Raw genomic sequence first — 16,883 nt, 5'->3', positions numbered from 1 at the left:
ACATCGGAAGGCGTCCTGTACCCTCTTTGTGACCCCTGCCTATTCTAGTTCCCACATGCTCAGAGCTCAGCTCTCACCCACAATGACACTCATGAGAAGAGAACTTGAGAAGGGAACTAATGTGGAGCAGGACCAAGCCCACACAGGCTCAAGACACAAGGATAAGACGGCCTATTAATTTGCAGCTGAATGAATCCTGCTCCTGCTGTCCCCTAGATGAGAGGTGGCAGCAAGGACAAGGGCTCCTCTAGATTACTCCTCTTAACCAACCACAAGCCACAAGTCCCCAGAAAACGGGATGGTGACTCACCTCTCCCCTTCATTGCCCCATTCTTTAAACCTGAGCCTCTCACCTTCCCCAGCCCTTTTCCTGACCTCAGTAGCCATTTATGACTCACTGGGTCCTGTCGTGGGTGCTCCAGGAACAGATCCCAATGGTCTGAGCTTGGAGAATCTTAGGGAAGGCCTTTCTGAATCATCTAGGGCTCGGGCCCTGCTCCCCACTGACCACACGGAGTTCTCATTTCTAGGTTCAGCAGAAAAGATGGGGGAGGACACAAACTTTTCTGGGAGAAAGGCTGGGGTGAGGCCACTGAGATATGAAGGGCTTGGGCCATCTGGGTCTGGCCATGTTATTGGAAAACCAGAGAAAGAACAAGAAGACTTGAGGCTGGCTAACTTCCCACTCCCTGCCTCCAGTGTCTCTCACCATCCACCCAGAAGAGAGAGGGGTTCTCCCTCACAGGCAGTTTTCCTTCTTCAGAGAAGCACCCCATGAACTGGCCTTGCCTACTTCTACCAGATCTCCCCAAGAAAATTCCTCAAGAGCTGGTATTCCCAGGCGCCTCAGACGGCAAGGGCTACATGCCTGGTGTGGGCATCAGCAAGGAAAGCTTTCTTTGCTGCTTTACTCAAGAGCAGCCTGGACCTTCCATTTCCCCATATCAATCCTTGAGGTAAAGGAATGAGGACACCTTTACTTCAGGTACATCAAGAATCCCTGCCACTCAGGTAAGGCCGCCTCTGACTAGCAACAGAAACTCCCTTCTCCTGGGCTAATGTAGAACAAATTGGTCCTGGTGTGGCCTACTCAGCCCCTGGCCCCAGGCTGCTGCCTGACCCCAAGGATGAGTTGGGGGAGGGAGAGGAGGCTTCATTCTAGGCAGAGAATCGAGCTCTCCCCTACAACAAATTCTCCCAGATTCCATCGGGCACCGGTGAACTAAATGTGCGTAGGAACTGCAAACCTATGACATCCAATGGCACAGAGCTCACAACTGCACTCATCATCCTGGACTATCCTGCCTCAGGAGGATTTTGCACCCACTCTCTCAATGTTCACCCAAATGCCCTAATTCAACATCACCATTTCTGAGGGCTGCAATGGGCTTCAGGCCTCAAGCATTCACAAAGACCTCTCCACTTGCTGCCAACACATTAAGCAGGGAAGTCTCATGAGCAAATCCCAAAGTCCACCCAAGTCCACCACAGCAGGGGGCCAGCTATTGGGACTGAAGAGTGACTTGAGGAAAGCACTTTCTCTCCACATTTTGCCTCTAAAACGTAATACACTCTGTCTGGTGGGAAGAACCCTTTCATTTATAGTGTCCTTGGATTGTGTTGTCGACTCCCAATGATAACAAACAAACCCGCCACAGAAAATAATTATGCTCATCTTTACAGGGCCTTCAATCATCCTTCATCCCATTTAAACAAAAGCTCTGCCTTTGGAGGAAGAATACAAGTACTCTCCATTCCAGACCAGACTGTGGGGGATGGGCACCACCTCTGGCTGAAAGTGTCATTCCACTGCTACAAAAAAACAAACAAACAAACAAAACCCTATCTGTACCTGCTACAAAATAGAACATAGATGTGCTACACATTACACTTAGTCTCCCACTGCCATTCCTCTGCTATATTGTATTAGACTGTTACTAACTACAGGAACAGTGTTTCTCTGGAAAAGGAGATGTGTCCCAGGAAATAATCTTTCGAAGATGCCTCATTCCCGGATGCCGTAATGTTCAAAAGGACAATCAGCCCTTCCCTCCACTGCCGTCTCGTCCCTTTGGTGACCCGTTCCTCCGAATAGCCGCCAAATGGATATCAGGCCACAGTAAGTGAATTACTTCCTCTCACCTCCCTCAGCACTGGTAACAGTCACCCTGTTTTCACCAACATGGTACCACACACAAGCCATTGGGTTTACTTACATCTCTCATTGTCATTCTGGTCGGCAATGGCCTCCTCCAGGGCAACCGACTTTGGCTTTTTGTCCTGATTTCCTTTCAAACTTTCCCACTCTGCAGGGCTGAATTTGCACACCTCGGAGTCTTTGGTTGTTGGGTGGCCACCTTCTCTCTCTTTCATCTCCAACTCTGAGAAGCGCATCATTGCACGCTAGAAAGAGAATGAAGACGGAAAAAAAAACAACACCTTACCATAAAAGCTATTTCATTTGCCTTACCTTAAAGGAAAGTATTTTCAAAGAAAAGTTTGCCCAAAACCAACCACAATTTATGATACAACTGAGATATTTTAAAATTTAACAGATATAAATTTAAGAGTATCTATATGTAAGTAGTCACACATTCTTTATTCATAAAGCCATATAGATATATATGCGGTGTGTATGTATATCCATACATACACTGTTGCATAGAGACAGACATTCTCTTTTGAAGGTAAATAAAAAAGAACAAAAACACAACGCAAAGAAAACAAAACAAAAACACAACAGAAAAGAAAACAAAGTGCACAATGAATAAAGACGACCATGGCCCACAAACTTCCCTTTGTATATTTGGAAATGAAATTTAACTCAAAAGGTTTATGTAAGATTCTAGTAATAAAAATTTGAAGAACTGACCTCACAGTAAGCAGCGGGTAGACATAAAATACTGTCCTCTTGTAATCCTTCCATCTATGTAATTAAAATGGGCACTCAATGGATCATTTAGATAACTTCATCCATTTTTATAAGCATAAACTAAATTTTTTTTCTTAACATTGCAAAACAATTTGGCTTTATTTATCTTTTAATTAAAAGTAAAATATCTTAAGGAAATTCCTATACAACATCTATCATTCACTAGCAAGTTAAATACATACTCTATCCCTTTAAGCGAGCTTTTATTTTTTGGTGAAAAAAAATTGCACGAATCCCACAGACATGCGGCTGCTACACACCTCCACCAAGTATCATGTAAGGCATTCTAAGCAGCACTTCTAGGTATATTTGTTAACGTACAGTAACGGCAGAGAAATTAAAGCAATTGATAGGTAAACGTCATGCAGTTTTTAGATAGCCTTCACAATAATAAAAACTTCCTTTATCAGCATTTGAGTGGAGTTCTCTTAAAATCTACAGAATAATTTAAAATAACCAGACACATGAACTTCCTAAGTGCTACCACTCATGTCCCCTTACTGGCCACATTTCATACATTTAAATTACCATAAGCTTCATTAACCAAATCTGCCCAGTGTCCTGCCCTACCACACTCCCCCAGTCCTCTTTACACATTAAAAAAAAACTGACAACTGGTAAAATTACTGAAATTTGGGTATGGGGCTCACCTGCAATGCTCGCTGCTCCCGGCTGAGCTGACTGGAATCTGCGTACAGTTCGGTAGTGACACACTTGAATCTGTCACCCACGTAGCCAGCGGAGTTGGCGATTCTCTTTGCCAGCTTAGATGGCTTCGGTTTCAGCACTTTGCCATCATTTGATTCTGCCTCATCAGCTCCATCTTTGGTATAGGTGGGGGTGACGTCCACACTTGGTGGGGCACCGCCCACACAAAATGGTTTGGGATCTTCTTGGTTTTTACCAAAAGTTACAGCAGAGCCATCGCTCCCTAGTGTTGGCTCCAGGAATGAAGTGGAGACCGGCATCCCCAGGTTCTCCTTGTTGGTTCCTGCTGGAACATTCTCCTTGCTTAAGCTGAAGACTGACTGGCCAGGAGCCTGTTTGAAAGCATAGGCTTCGTGGAAGTCACTGATACGCCCCAACTCCTCCCTCAGGGCGATGAAATCACGGTGTGGCTGCAGGGCCGGATCAGTCGGGGGTTTGGTGGGCTCAGCGGTCTGGCCAATACTCTCGGCTGCAAAGCCAGGTTTGGACACATTTGTGTCAGTTTTAGTGTCTGACTCTTCCCGAAGAAGGTCTACATAGACAAGCTTGTCACTTTTGATGACAGTTTTCCCTTGATTCCAGCTGGGGCTGGGCTTTAGGTTCTTGTCGGTGGGAACGTCTGGATGTAACTTGGTGCTGCTAGCTTCCAACATCTCGGAAAAGCGGTTCCGGAGGGTTGGATCCTCATAGCGGACTCTCTCGTGGGACCGGGACCTTCTCTCCGGCTTTTCCTCTTTAGTGATCTCTATGGGTGTGTGAGGTATCAACATGGGATGCACCATGCCCAATCCCAGTGCGTCTTGGTAGGTCACAAACTCTGGCCGGCCAGTGGGCAGCCCATAGGGCAGTCCAGGCTTGGGGGCCAGGTGCCCAGGAAAGAGACTGCCATTGGGCAACAAAACTGGATGAGGATAGACAGGTCCCTTGCCATGTAAGGAGAGGGGACTTATAGCGATGCCCTCAGGTGCTGGGTAAGGGAGGTAACTCCTGGGGTAGGGAATTGGTGGGGACCTGAACGCCTCATTTGGAGAGAGAAATATTGAGCTTGGCGGCAGGCCATTCTCGCTTGCTTTGAAACTTGGTTCTGGGTTGCTGGCTTTGGCTCCCTTGCTGCTGGTGCCACCGCTGTGCTTGGCAGGCGTGGTCGGAGGTTGGCCCACGTGCTGAATGACGGACGGCGTGGTGTCCACGGAGCTCCTGCTAGTCTTGTTGCCATCTGCATTGGCATTTGGGGCTGGCGACGCAGAGGCTGGGCGGCCCGCACTGGACACTGCCCCCGAAACATTAGTGACCACAGTGTCTGTGCCGCCCATGCGAGGACATGAAGAACTCCGCTGCTGTGGTATCGCCCAGTCCAAAGCCTTGTTTTTCAGCGGCATACCCTTGCCATTGTTCTCTTCGTTAGGACTTGGCCCTGGCACCACCCAGGAGGAGGGAGCTGTGCTAATGATTTCAGATCTATAGATAGCACAGCCGTTTCCTGGAGGAGATAAGGTTTCTTTTGGAATCTCACTTCCGGAGAGCACTAAGCCACTTCCAGCTCTGCTGTGAACCAGGACCGTGGGAGCCATCTTTTTCATGTGCTCCGCTTTGGAGGCATCTACATCCACCACTTTAGAAGACAAGTCCAGTGGCTTATCGGTGACGTCTTTGGTAATCGTCTGCTTCTCCAAGAGAGGAGGGGAACCGCCATCCTTCCTGTCTTGACCTGCTGTTTTCCGAGTGTGCCCGGGAACTGGCTGAGCACTTTCGGCCCCTTCTGGAGCCTTAGGATACTTGCTGCTGGAGAGCCTGGCCACGGGGAAGTCGCTGCTGACTGTCATGTATGGCTTCGACAGTGTGACGGAGGGCGAGGTGGAGATTCTGCCATAATGCTTGTGGAATTCAGAGTAGGTGTCCGCAGTGGGCTGGGAGGGAAGGTGGACTCGGGGTGAAGGCCGAGGTGAGGGTGGCAACAGGAGAGCCGCGTCCCCTGGCAGGCCACTGGTGACTGGCTTGGCAGAGGGCACTCTAGGCTGTTTACTGTTCTGGATGTGGGGATAGGCGTGGGAATCGACCGGGTTCCCGGGACTGACACCCATCTTCCAGGGCAGGCTTTTGTCTGCACAGTGGACCAGAGGTGGGATGGCTGGGGAGGCTGAAGGCGTCGAGAGCCTCATGGGTGAAGCCAGAGATGAGGGGATGTGCGGACTGACGTAGTGAGGTGGTGGCAGGTAGAGAAAGCGCTCCCCATTGGTGCAGACTGGAGAATACAGCGGCTGGGCCAGGCTGTAGGACTGCTGAGGTAGCAAGGCCTTGTACATGTTCAGAGAATACTTATTTGGCGAGTCAAGGAAAGGATAGATGGCTGGCGTGGCACCCTCCATGTAAGGATTGACCCAGGGCAGCCGCAGGTAACTAGCACCATTGATGTTGAGAGGGCTCTGTTTGTCACTGGCAGGCCTGTCCAAGCCCAGTGTTTCTGCTGTAGGCACAGCACTTTTTTGTATTCCAGGTGGCGTTTTATACATAGCACTGAAGCCATTTGGGGGTTTTCCAGATACAGCGGAGGCCTCCACTGTCTCAGGTGTATTCGGTTTGAACTGCACCTCTGGGTTTCTTTCGGAAGAAAACCCAAGACCACCTAGAGTGCTTGTGGCAGCCTCACGACCTTTCTCTGAGCCCAGTCCACACAAGCTAGAATACACGATGTTGCCTGGGACACGCAGCCCTTCCCGAATCAGGCCAGTGCGGTCCATGCTCAGTGCTGTCAGGCCATCTATCCGATGGGCTGTTGTCGCGTCCACCTTTGCAGAAGAACATGGGTGTTACTTACGACATACTTTCAAAGCAGTCCAGCCCATCCCAAAGAGAAACTGCAAACGAGCTCAATAATGACATCAGATGCCTCAACATCTGATCAGAAAGGGTTAAAAAGGAAAGGATTCACAGGGTCTCTGGCGCCCTTCTCCCTTCATCTAAAACCCTTTGCTGTCAGTTCAACTAGTATCCCAAAAGCCCAGAAAACGTTGATCCCTTTAGATTTGAAGCCCATACATTAATTTACTCATCTATTAACTCTGGGAAATTCACCTTCTCAGCAAAAAAACCCACCAAACTGCTGCAACTGAGACATACCAACTCCACTACATTCTGTACCACCTTCACAGGGTCCAGAACTCACACTAACCCTCCCTAGGCCTGTTGGGTTGGGGGCCGAGTTCACTGGATTTTTCCTGGATGTTATTTAACATAACAAGAAACAATCTTCAGTGGGACGGGAAGAATGGAGGACTTTAGATGTCTCATTTCTAAATCAATAAAGAGGTCATGGGTCAAACTGTGGTTGCATCTTTTGACTTCCTCTCCCTGGTGTCTGAAGAAGGTTCTGTGTTTCATATTTTACTGGAAAGGTAAACCCTAAGGATCTACTTGGAGGCTGGAAATTTATCCAACTGGGACCATTGAAGTGGCATGTAGCTTAGTGAAGAAAAGGCAGCACATTTCCCACCAGTCACTAGGGGACGCAGACATAAATGGCAAGCCTGCTGAAAGGAGGGCTCGGCCAAGGACGTGAGATGGGAAGAGCTTAAGTGAGGGCCTATTCCTGCAGCAGACAGAGGCTTTCTACTTAGCCCTGCCCTGAAACACCCGGCTCCACCCCACCCCCAAGCCCTTTAATGGTATGCAAATTAATGCACGATTGATTACAGATCACTGAGACTCAGATAGCACATCAACAGAAGCCATTCATCTCTTACCACGTTGTGGTTCAAGGGATTTTCTTCCCTTAGTTCCAGTCTGGCCTTTGAAGCGTCACCATCATTTACAGGAATTTTCCTATTTAAAAGGACACACCAACTTCATGAAAGCATTCCTCACTTAATCTATCTTTCATAGATCACCCCCAGAAAACACCAGTTTCTAATAACTCAATTTTTTCAACTGCTCCTAAAAAAAAAAAAAAAAAAAAGATTCCTCCTCAATGGCCCATATTGAAAGTTGTCCCCAAATGGTGATTTAACTGGACTGGCAAAAACAAAGGCAGGGCAACAGGGACATGAGATCACAAATATGACCCTGAGATGGGTAAGCCTGAAATTAAGCACAACCATTCCTCCAGCACAGTCTTTTCTCCAGAGATGCCAAGTAGGCCAATCTGGGCTCTGCTGTCCTAGACAGCCCTTATAAGCTCTACCTGAGGACAGCCATTAAGTAATACAATGGTCAAAGACCAAAGCAGGGGACAAAAGGTTGGAGTGTACTGGCTGGCTACGTCAACCACTTCCGCGTTACCACAAGGGCAGGCTTTCGAAACTTTTCCCCAAAATTAGGTACCATGTCCTCCAAAACTGGTTTCCTTGGTGATAATGAAGCCATATTTGATTGCCTTTATCAAAACGATGAGGGATAAACACTAATATCATACAAATGTCAGCCTCTCCAGGCTCCAGAGGAAGCCGCACATCTGTGCCAGGCTGCTGTGGCTGCCCTGGGACTTGTTATCAGAGAGCATCGATAAAGAAGGCGCCTGGTGCCAACTTCCAAATCCCCAGGATAAAACTGCTGACAAACAGCAGAGGAAAGTTTCATCATTACTCTGAAAACCAGCTTTAATCATCTACTGCTTAGATGCCTCTACCCCACACCCCAAAATTACTGATTAGGAAGCATAACAGAGCTGTCAGGTGACTGAAACCAGAAGCCAATGGCCTCAAAGAATGGGCGGCACAGGACACCTAGAAACCCTGGCCTTAAATGAAGCAAAGGGTGGCTATCTCCCCAGTTATTACTGAGCAAACTATTTGTTTTAAAAGCACATCGAATGCTGATCCACCTGGGTCCGCACTCCTGACATTTAGAGTTAAAGCAGCATATAGTCTGGGATTAATTCTCCTTCATAAATATGAAATAATAAATTAAGGACGAAAGTGCACTGAAAGGCCGCTTTAGGGGCTAATCTTTTAAAGGGCGGCAATGCTTCGCTGAGCTAGGTTGCCTGTTAAAACTGTAAATCAAGGGCCGCCGGTGAAGCAGATCTTTCTCCTCCACCCCTTTAGGGCCCACTCTCACTGTGAGAAAGTGAGGGGGGCCTCAGTTCTGCTCAGGGGCAGGGGGGACGAGAGACCCGTGTGCTTTCCCCGGGACCTCCGCCAGACAGGCACACTCACCTGTCTTCGTTGATCCCACACATGCGGACCCTTTCGCTGTTCATCCAGCTGTGAACGTTCCCATACAGGGGGGTTGCTGAAAGCATGTCGTCTTCTTGGATGGCAGCTTTTCTTCAAGCGTCTAGTCTGTTTAAAAAAAAACAAAACAAAACAAAATCCCAGGAGGTTGAATAAAGAGCCAAACAGGAAACGAGAGAAGCCCTCTTTCTAGGCAATCCGTACATAATGCAGACTCAGGAAGGCGGATTGTGCTGGGTGTTCTACAGATGGCAGGAGTGTAGGCACACACCTGACCCGAAGGTCCGGGGAGGGGAGAGGGTTAAAGCGCTACCTCCATACCATCCAACATATAGGCCCCACCCCTGCCCGCTGGCTGCTCCCCCCCCCCCCCCTTTGCCAGCCTTTGGAGAACACATTCTGAAGGAAGAGTGCTGGAGCCCAGGTAGCCAAGCACTGATTCTTCTTGGGGCTGAAAGGATCAGGGCAGGTGGAAGGCACAATAGTCAGGTGTGGCCCACACCACCATGAGTTTCCTGGGCTGTGGTGTGTGCAACTTACAATTTGAGGGTTAAAAAAGAGTTGGTGGGCTGGTGATCCACTCCACCCCAACCCTAGATTAGATTAAGCACCAAACCCGGGTGATTTGGCCTGGGAGCTGCAGAGGGAGGCAGCTGAGTAATTCAATGACGCCTGCTCACTGGGGACAGAAATCATTAACGAGCGCAGAAGTCTTAGCAGCCCAGGCTGCTGGGCTGCAAGCCGCTGGCACACTAGGAGCAGCCAAAAGCCACCCATTTTCCACCTACTGGAAGGGGGAGGCTGACAGACAGAGGAGGGGAGAGCACCTCTCCCCACCCCTACTTCCTTACCTTCTCTGCCCACCACCCCCACCCACGTCACATTCTAGTTTGCTGCATGAGTGAAGGGTCAGGACAAGCTGCATTTTATTAACAGGATTATCACGGCTCGTGATTTATCCTCGTGCAGGATTTTAATTGCTCTTTGGAGGTTGAGCCGTTTCTTTTGACTGCGCTTCAGCCCATATCCTGCTGTTAAATGCTGGGTTAATAAGTAGGGGAGCCTTTAATGCCTGGGACCGATGGCCCTGGGCAATTCCCTGATCACAATCACATCGCCAGCTCCCTTGTCTGGACTGGACACAGCATCTTTACCCTCGTCCCAAACTTGAGTGTGAAATCCTTGACGTGCAGATTATCAGGGGAACTTTTCTTTCTCCTTCTCCCTCACACACCCACCCACACAGTTTCCGAAAGCCCAAATGTTCCCTAAGACGACACATTTCCTTTGTTAGCAGGAAAAAATATGCAAATGCTCGTTTCTTTACACTTTAGCAAACGGAGCCTGCCGGGTCGCCTGGGATGGAGGCGCCAGGTCGGGGAATCTTTTTCAGAGAGTTGCAGAGGGTGAGGTGGGGGTGGGGAGCACCTGGGAGACCTGAATCCAAAAGCCAGGCTGTCCTTGGGCATTTCTTTGTCCTAACTATGCCTTTTGTCCACCAGCATCCCCCATCGGCCCCTAGACATAGAACACTGTCTGTTAATCAAGAGCCACAGGTACAGACACACCTCGAACAGTCAGAGCTCCACATGAAGCTAGAGAAGAAAAGAAGAGGCAGACATCTGCAGAATGGGCAGGTCTGGTGGGATTCTGAAGGAGCTATTTTTCCAGGAAGCATCTTTCTTCAGACAGGGTGGGGTGTTTCCAAAGCGTGAGCCACGGCACCCCTTGCACCCCTCCAAGAAAGATGGACTCAGGTGTTGAGGAAGGTTCTGTGGAAGCTCATGGGCTTTTCGCCCATATTCCAAATATACAAATCGAGTTGGGAGAGGGGGCACCACTAGTGCTGGCCAACCACAAGACACAGTCACAGGAGGGTTCCCTCCTTAACCCCTGTGGCTCCTTTAACAAAAGGAAGACATTCTGAGTGGCCTAATGTAGAAGGTGGAGCAACATTCCTCGGTGCAAGTGTCCTTGGTCACTGGCTGAAGCAGTGGGACCATACCATGCCACCCCCTCACTGTGTGCCAAGCTGAAATGCAGAAATGACATAAGGAGCGAAAGGGTCACTGAATCCAACCCCTAAGAAAAGAATGAGGGAAGAAAGTGTGTGTCTACGAAACCTCAATCTCCCAGTGTCCCAGTCTTCAACAAGCCACTTCCTACACACCTCCTTTAGTAGTCACTTGGTGACAAGGACCTCCCAACACCTGACTGAAGAGGAAAGAAGGATGCTGCCTCAATCATCCTCCAGAGTTCCCTTCTTTTGAAAGGGCTTTTCATTACAAAGGACAGCCTGGACTTAGTGGAAAGGTGAATGTAGTTTAGAGATATCTGGAAGCACTGGGTGCTTTCAAAGCTTCTCCCCCTTTCCAGGGTTTGTCCTGTGGGGTTTTCAATATTAATGCTGCACAGATAAACGACACCGGGCATCAGAATGAAGTGTTCTCACATGCTCAGGGTCAGATGGAGTGTTGAGGCCCAGAGTACCCATGATTCAGTGTCATTTGTGTGTGTTTGGGGGTGGGGGTGGCAGGGATGAACATGAAGAAGCAAAACGGGGGTGGGGGGGTGGGGAGGAGTACATTGTAGGATCCTGCTGACTACACACACACACACACACACACACTTATAATCTTTAGCTGCCCCATGAACTTTTTGTGAACTGTTTAAAAGTGGAGGTCTGTTGAACAAACAGCGGCGCCACTGCCAGCCATAATTTCATTGCAACAAGCTAAAGACTTAACTCTTCAGGTTCCTGGCCAGAGATGGAGCTCAGTGGAAAGGGCCTGCCTGGCACAAGGCCCTTCTCCAGGGTGACAAACAAGAGCAGCCCAACTCCCAGGCAGGAACATCCTCGGTAAAGGCCACACTGTGTACACTTCACAATTACCGAAGAACAGAAACTCCCTTCCCCATCTCTCTGGGATGTATTACTAAGAAGACAGTGAGGGTAAGAAACCCAAAGAGACTGAGAGGCAGAGATCCAGCGACTCACCCACTCCACTCCAGAAGGGGCTGTTGAAATAGGTGGGACTTTTATTTTATTTTACTTTTTACCTCTAAAGGGAAATGTTTCAAAACTGGCTTCGCTGACCTTTGGCCGTGGGACACGATGGAGAAGACAATGATGTGATTTGGATGACAAACAGGACAGGCACTTTGCTGCTATATATAAGAAGCTCGTTTGCCCTTATTTCTCAACACTCCCCCGTTCTTCCACAGGCAGGCTATGCTTCTAGAAGTGCCAAGATGTGTGAAGTCACTCATGAAAAGCACTTTACAAGCACCAACCTGTTCGCAGTGTGAGCTGCTGAGCTACACCCAGGCTCTGGGGTTTAACCCTTTTTTCCAGTAGTGGAGAAAAGGGGGCAAGGATGCAGGACAGGGATGAAGAGGGAAGATGGTCGAAAGAAGAGGTCAGACCGGGAGACTGAGGAGTGTCTGGTTTCTAAAGAACAGACGGGAATTACAGTGGCTGCTTGCCGGAACAACAGTTCCGGGGAGAGACCTGGCTGGCAAAACGCAGACACACACGGAGGGGTCTCCAACTCTCAGTTTGGCCGTAATTGAAAGCACAGGAGAGCTTGGGTCTCCCTCAACAGACTTAGGCAGTCATCTGCTCTGGAAGCCAAGAGCTATGATTAGTATCTGAACTTGGCCTGGACACTGGGGAGAAGGGCGTGATTGGCAGAAAGAGGTCAGAGGGACCAAGATTAGGAGCTATCACCCTGAGAAGGTGTACTTCTGCCCTCTGTGAAAAGACATAAGGAGGCACATGGGCCTCAAGCAGCACCCACCACCACCAACCATTCCACTTATTTCTGCCATAAGGACACCATTATGGACTGAGGAAAAGGAGAGAACATTTCTTTTTTCTTTAAAGGTGAGTTGCCCTAACAGAAAACAAAGAGCAGGCTGAAAACGAGGGAGCAGTGGCCCTGAGAGGCTGGGATGAGAGAAGGGAGGGAAGGCAGCGCCAGGCCACTGCTGGCACCTGTCCTTTCTCTCCACCCTGGCTCCTCCTGGCACCAGGCCACTTTCCACTGCCTCCGCCCTTGAGGTGCCGATCAGTTAAAGTCTGCATATCACGCTTGTCAAGTGGCACAGACAAAATGGAAAGCATCACCACCAAACCATCTCAACTCCCACGCTTCACACAAGCACTAATGGTGCCCCTTTCCTTAGGGTCTCCTTCGCTAGGCACCACTAGCCCCCATCAAGCAGTTATCTAGTTAGTAACCAAGAAGGCTGAGCAGGGATCCCAGCCAGTGTGTGCAGTGGGAAGGGGTCTCCCTCATACGTGGCTGGTTCTCTGGAGAACAAGTCAGAACATGGTTACCACACCCTCCCACGCACGGTGTGTCTCTGGGCAGGTGGCTCAACCTCTTCAACCTTGGTCCCCTCATCTGTAAATATTTGGCACCATGTTTTCCAGAGGATTAAACTGCACTATGGACTTGAGTTTTGCCTGGCAATAGCTGGTACAGGACACATTTAACCCCATTAAACAGCATCTGACTCCACTAAACGTACTGTGTAACAACCCCAAAATCTCAGCATAGTTACTTTGTGGCACTGGGAAGGCTGAGGCAGGGACACAGAGGGGACCAGGCCAGGGAGGGGTGACCTTCAGCAGAGTTGTGAGGATTTCACCGAAGCTGAAGCTAACCACGAGGGAGCCCTTCCTGGGGCAGTTCCAAGTGCAGGCTGAGTCACACACAGCGGCACTTCTCTACTGGTGTCAAAGAAGGGGAGGGGGGGTGAAGTTCCTATTTTAGGATGGAGGGGCTCTGTGGGGGTGGGAGATGAGAGGGAAAAGCTCTCCCGGATGTGCAGTGTTGGGGCGGGTCCTCCTGGGCTGCTTTCCTGGGTGTGCATCGCAGGAGGGAGCTGAGGACCCCAAGGCTGTCCCCCAAGGTCGGGCCTCAGGTTTCTAGGGCTGTGGCTGAGGGAGGTCGGCCCTCCTGCCCTCCATGAGGGTGGGGGGAGAGGAGTGATCCAGCCTGCCCAGGCGCTGACTCCTGGCACACTCCAAGCCGTGGCGATTGCCTGGGGGGGCCTCCCCACCCACGCCCCAAGTTTTGCATTAGTAATACACTGAGCTGTGGAGCAAGGGGTAGGGGGAGGAGAGGAGGACGGGATCTTTTCGAGCAACCAAGAACCTTCCCTGCCTCCTCCTAGGGCCAGTGGGTCAGGAGAGAGCCACTAGGGTTGGTCCGGAGTGAACTTGGCCCTCCGCAGCGGCAGTGGTGGCCGGCAGAGCAAGAGGGGCGCACCCTCCCCCGACTCAGCCCAGAGCTCGGATCAGTCGGCAACAAAAGGATTCTCTCTCTCTCTCTCTCTCTCACACACACACACACACACACACACACACACACACACACCCCAGCGGCTCAGGGTTAATCCGACCCTCCTCGAGGTTTCTCGGCACACCCACTCACCCCGCACACCCACTCCCAGGATGGGACCCTGCCTGGTCACTCCCAAATCCCCTGACCTGGGTTAACCTAACCCCTCACCCCGCACCCCCCCCCCCCCCCCCCCCCGTTCCCAAGTCCTCGATGTACCTCCTTTCCCAGACACCGAATCTGACAATAAACAACTTTAGGTGGGCGCACAGAGAAACCAGGGCGTGCTGCCAGCAGAGCCCCCCCCCCCCAGAATGGTCACTGCAGACCCCAACCATCATCCTAGGCTCCCTTCTGACCAGAAGGGACTGTTGCCTCCGCAGACCCCTCTCCCCAAGATGCAAGCCAAGTGTAGCCAACTGTAAAGACGGAGAGGGTGAGTGAGCACCAGCAGGATGACCAGGAGAGTTGCTGCCCAACTGAGGCTGGCAGCCATGCATCATCCCCCTCACCCAGGCCCCGGGTCAGCTCAAGGGACCAATGTTGGACACTTCCCCTTCCCCACTGCTGCCGTCCAGGCCACTGCTTGGCTTTTTGTTCCTTTCACTTTCTTTCATGGTTGTGGCCCACAGAACCACGTTTGTACGCAAGGGGAAGGGGGGGGCATTTGGAAGCTGATGTCCCTCTCCAACAGGAGGAGGCCTGGAAAGGAAACCTAGGTTGAGCGCAATTAATCACCCCTACCGCCGCCCCCCCAAAAAACCCCATACCCCCTTCTGTCTAGTCTCTACAGAGCTGGGTTCCCACTTGGCATTTATACAACCTAGGGGCATATCCAGAATAAACGATTCATACAACTCCACAGGGGGTGTCAATGCACTGTAGTCTCCACCAAGACTTTGCAGAAATAAAGCACACTTAATGCTCCCTCCCCCCAAAAGGAACAAACTATACCATAAGGCTATTAACAACAGCTATCATTAGTACACACAGGAAGCACAAAGGAACTTTTTATGAATAAAAGATGCATAAAACACAGGGTCCTGTGGTCTGCACCCGCGTTCCTTGCTGATTGTGTGCCGCCTGGGGGTCCTGGGAAGGCTAGGGATGAGGGTCAGAGGAGGAGAGGGGCGCCCACTTTCTTTACAAGGAACAATGGGAACCCCATGTCTGCTACTCAATCTTGGAACTCGGAACATCCCAAACAAAGCTGTGGAACAAGTGTGGCATAGATGGGGGCCCGTGAATTTTTGTAGCTGTTCAGAGCTTAATTACTCCTCCTTGATCCGTGGGACTAGACACGACACTGCCAAGGTTAAAATGCCCCGAACAGCGCCGAGCAGATGTGAGCGAGCTGGCAGACGCGCAAATGAGGCCTGCCTCGGAGCACGATAACAAGTGACTAATACATTGCATATCGTTGAAAGAAAATTATTTTTCTCTAATTTGCATTTGCTTGGGGGAAAAAAAAAAGCCAACCAGAGTCCCTCCTCACAAGCACGGAGTCTAATCCTGGAAATACAGCCCGGCTGCTTTAAGAGAGCTGGAAGGAGGGAAAGACTGCCAGTGTTTTGGCGTTGCAAGCTTGTTTATCTTTCCGCCTTTCCTCCAAGGCGAAACTCGTTTTGCAAGCAACATTCCTACAGAAAATGGCACACGTCATAAAAAGAGACCAATTTATAGAACTGGCACCGAAGTTCATGTATCACTCCAGAAGCATCTCCCAGCTCCCCAGTAGGGAACCCAACTAAATGTAGAAGTCCACATTAAAACTCAGAGAGAGGAGACCTGTCGGGGTGGGGTGAATTCGATTTGCAGACATCCTGTAGGCCGTACACCCAGGGACCAAGCAAAGTCACACAGAAAAGGGCACGATGTAGAGTGTAAAGTCAGCTCTAAATGATCCTTCTCCAAACCCTAGGGGCCAGGGCTGAGAAGACTTCAACCTTGGAATACAGGTGGTGGGGGGGTAGGGGGGGTGATTTTTACACCCAGCTTGCCCAAGGACAGCCCAGAGGCAAACCCACTTTCCTGGCCATCCATGAATTCCCAGGACTGGCCAAATTGGTGACTGCTGCCACCAACTGTTGTCCCTCCCACCCTGGTGTCCCCTGCCAAGTGCCTGCCTAGGGGGGACCAGGAACTCAGAAGGCCTGTGGCTGTGGGCCTCCAGCTGATTAATTCAGAGTGGGTGGCGCTGTGGGAAGACCACAGGACTGCACCTCTTCGTCCTGCAGCTGAAGGCAAATGCGCTCTTGAAAATGGGCAGGCTTGGGAGAGAAGGTTAAGGGATGCCGGTAATCAGAACCCAAGCTGCACCTCTTCCACCCAGATACACCCTCCCCTCTTTGAGTACCGAACCTACACACTTGGGTTTCCAATGCAGGACACCGTGCGGAGTGCACACAAAGCGCCTGCCTATCTCTCTAACTTGTCTGAATAATGGAGTCATTTTAGAAGAGGGAACAGCAGCCTTCAGAGCTTTGCAGTTTCCAGAAAGCCTTCAGTTAATAATACATTCTTTCCAACAAGCTTGCTAAGGGCTGAAAGTTAGTTTCCCAAAATCTTAAAAATCCTGTCGTAAATGGCTAAGGACCCAGGTCCACAGATCCTGGCCAAACCCCTCCAGAGAGGGACACTCATGACCCTGTGGACCTTCTCTGGCCACCTCTTTCTAACAAGTTTCCTAAACCACAACACACAAAACATTCTGCACCTCCACCA

The 16,883-nt window shown here is 50.3% G+C and overlaps 1 protein-coding gene across 10 annotated transcripts in view; it reads right to left on the bottom strand.

Moving 5' to 3' along the window:
- The window catches only part of BCOR (BCL6 corepressor), an 83,886-nt gene that overhangs the window by 15,674 nt on the left and 51,329 nt on the right, over nt 1-16,883 (bottom strand). For 8 of the 10 annotated variants that reach the window (XM_081126107.1, XM_081126106.1, XM_081126113.1 and 5 more), the window contains exons 2-6: nt 8,791-8,916; nt 7,381-7,459; nt 3,583-6,426; nt 2,873-2,926; nt 2,217-2,403 (exon numbers count right to left, since the gene is read on the bottom strand). In XM_081126107.1, the coding sequence (XP_080982233.1) occupies nt 2,217-2,403; nt 2,873-2,926; nt 3,583-6,426; nt 7,381-7,459; nt 8,791-8,876 (3,250 nt within the window). In that variant the 5' untranslated portion in view covers nt 8,877-8,916. The remainder of the gene's footprint in view (nt 1-2,216; nt 2,404-2,872; nt 2,927-3,582; nt 6,427-7,380; nt 7,460-8,790; nt 8,917-16,883) is intronic. The other 2 variants (XM_081126111.1, XM_081126105.1) reach the window with 1 other exon arrangement.

The sequence above is a fragment of the Miniopterus schreibersii genome, assembly GCF_964146895.1.
Source record: "Miniopterus schreibersii genome assembly, chromosome: X".
In the NCBI taxonomy this organism is placed as follows: domain Eukaryota; kingdom Metazoa; phylum Chordata; class Mammalia; order Chiroptera; family Miniopteridae; genus Miniopterus; species Miniopterus schreibersii.
Note: the sequence above shows the minus strand (reverse complement) of the source record. Positions and strands in the feature narration are given on the sequence as shown.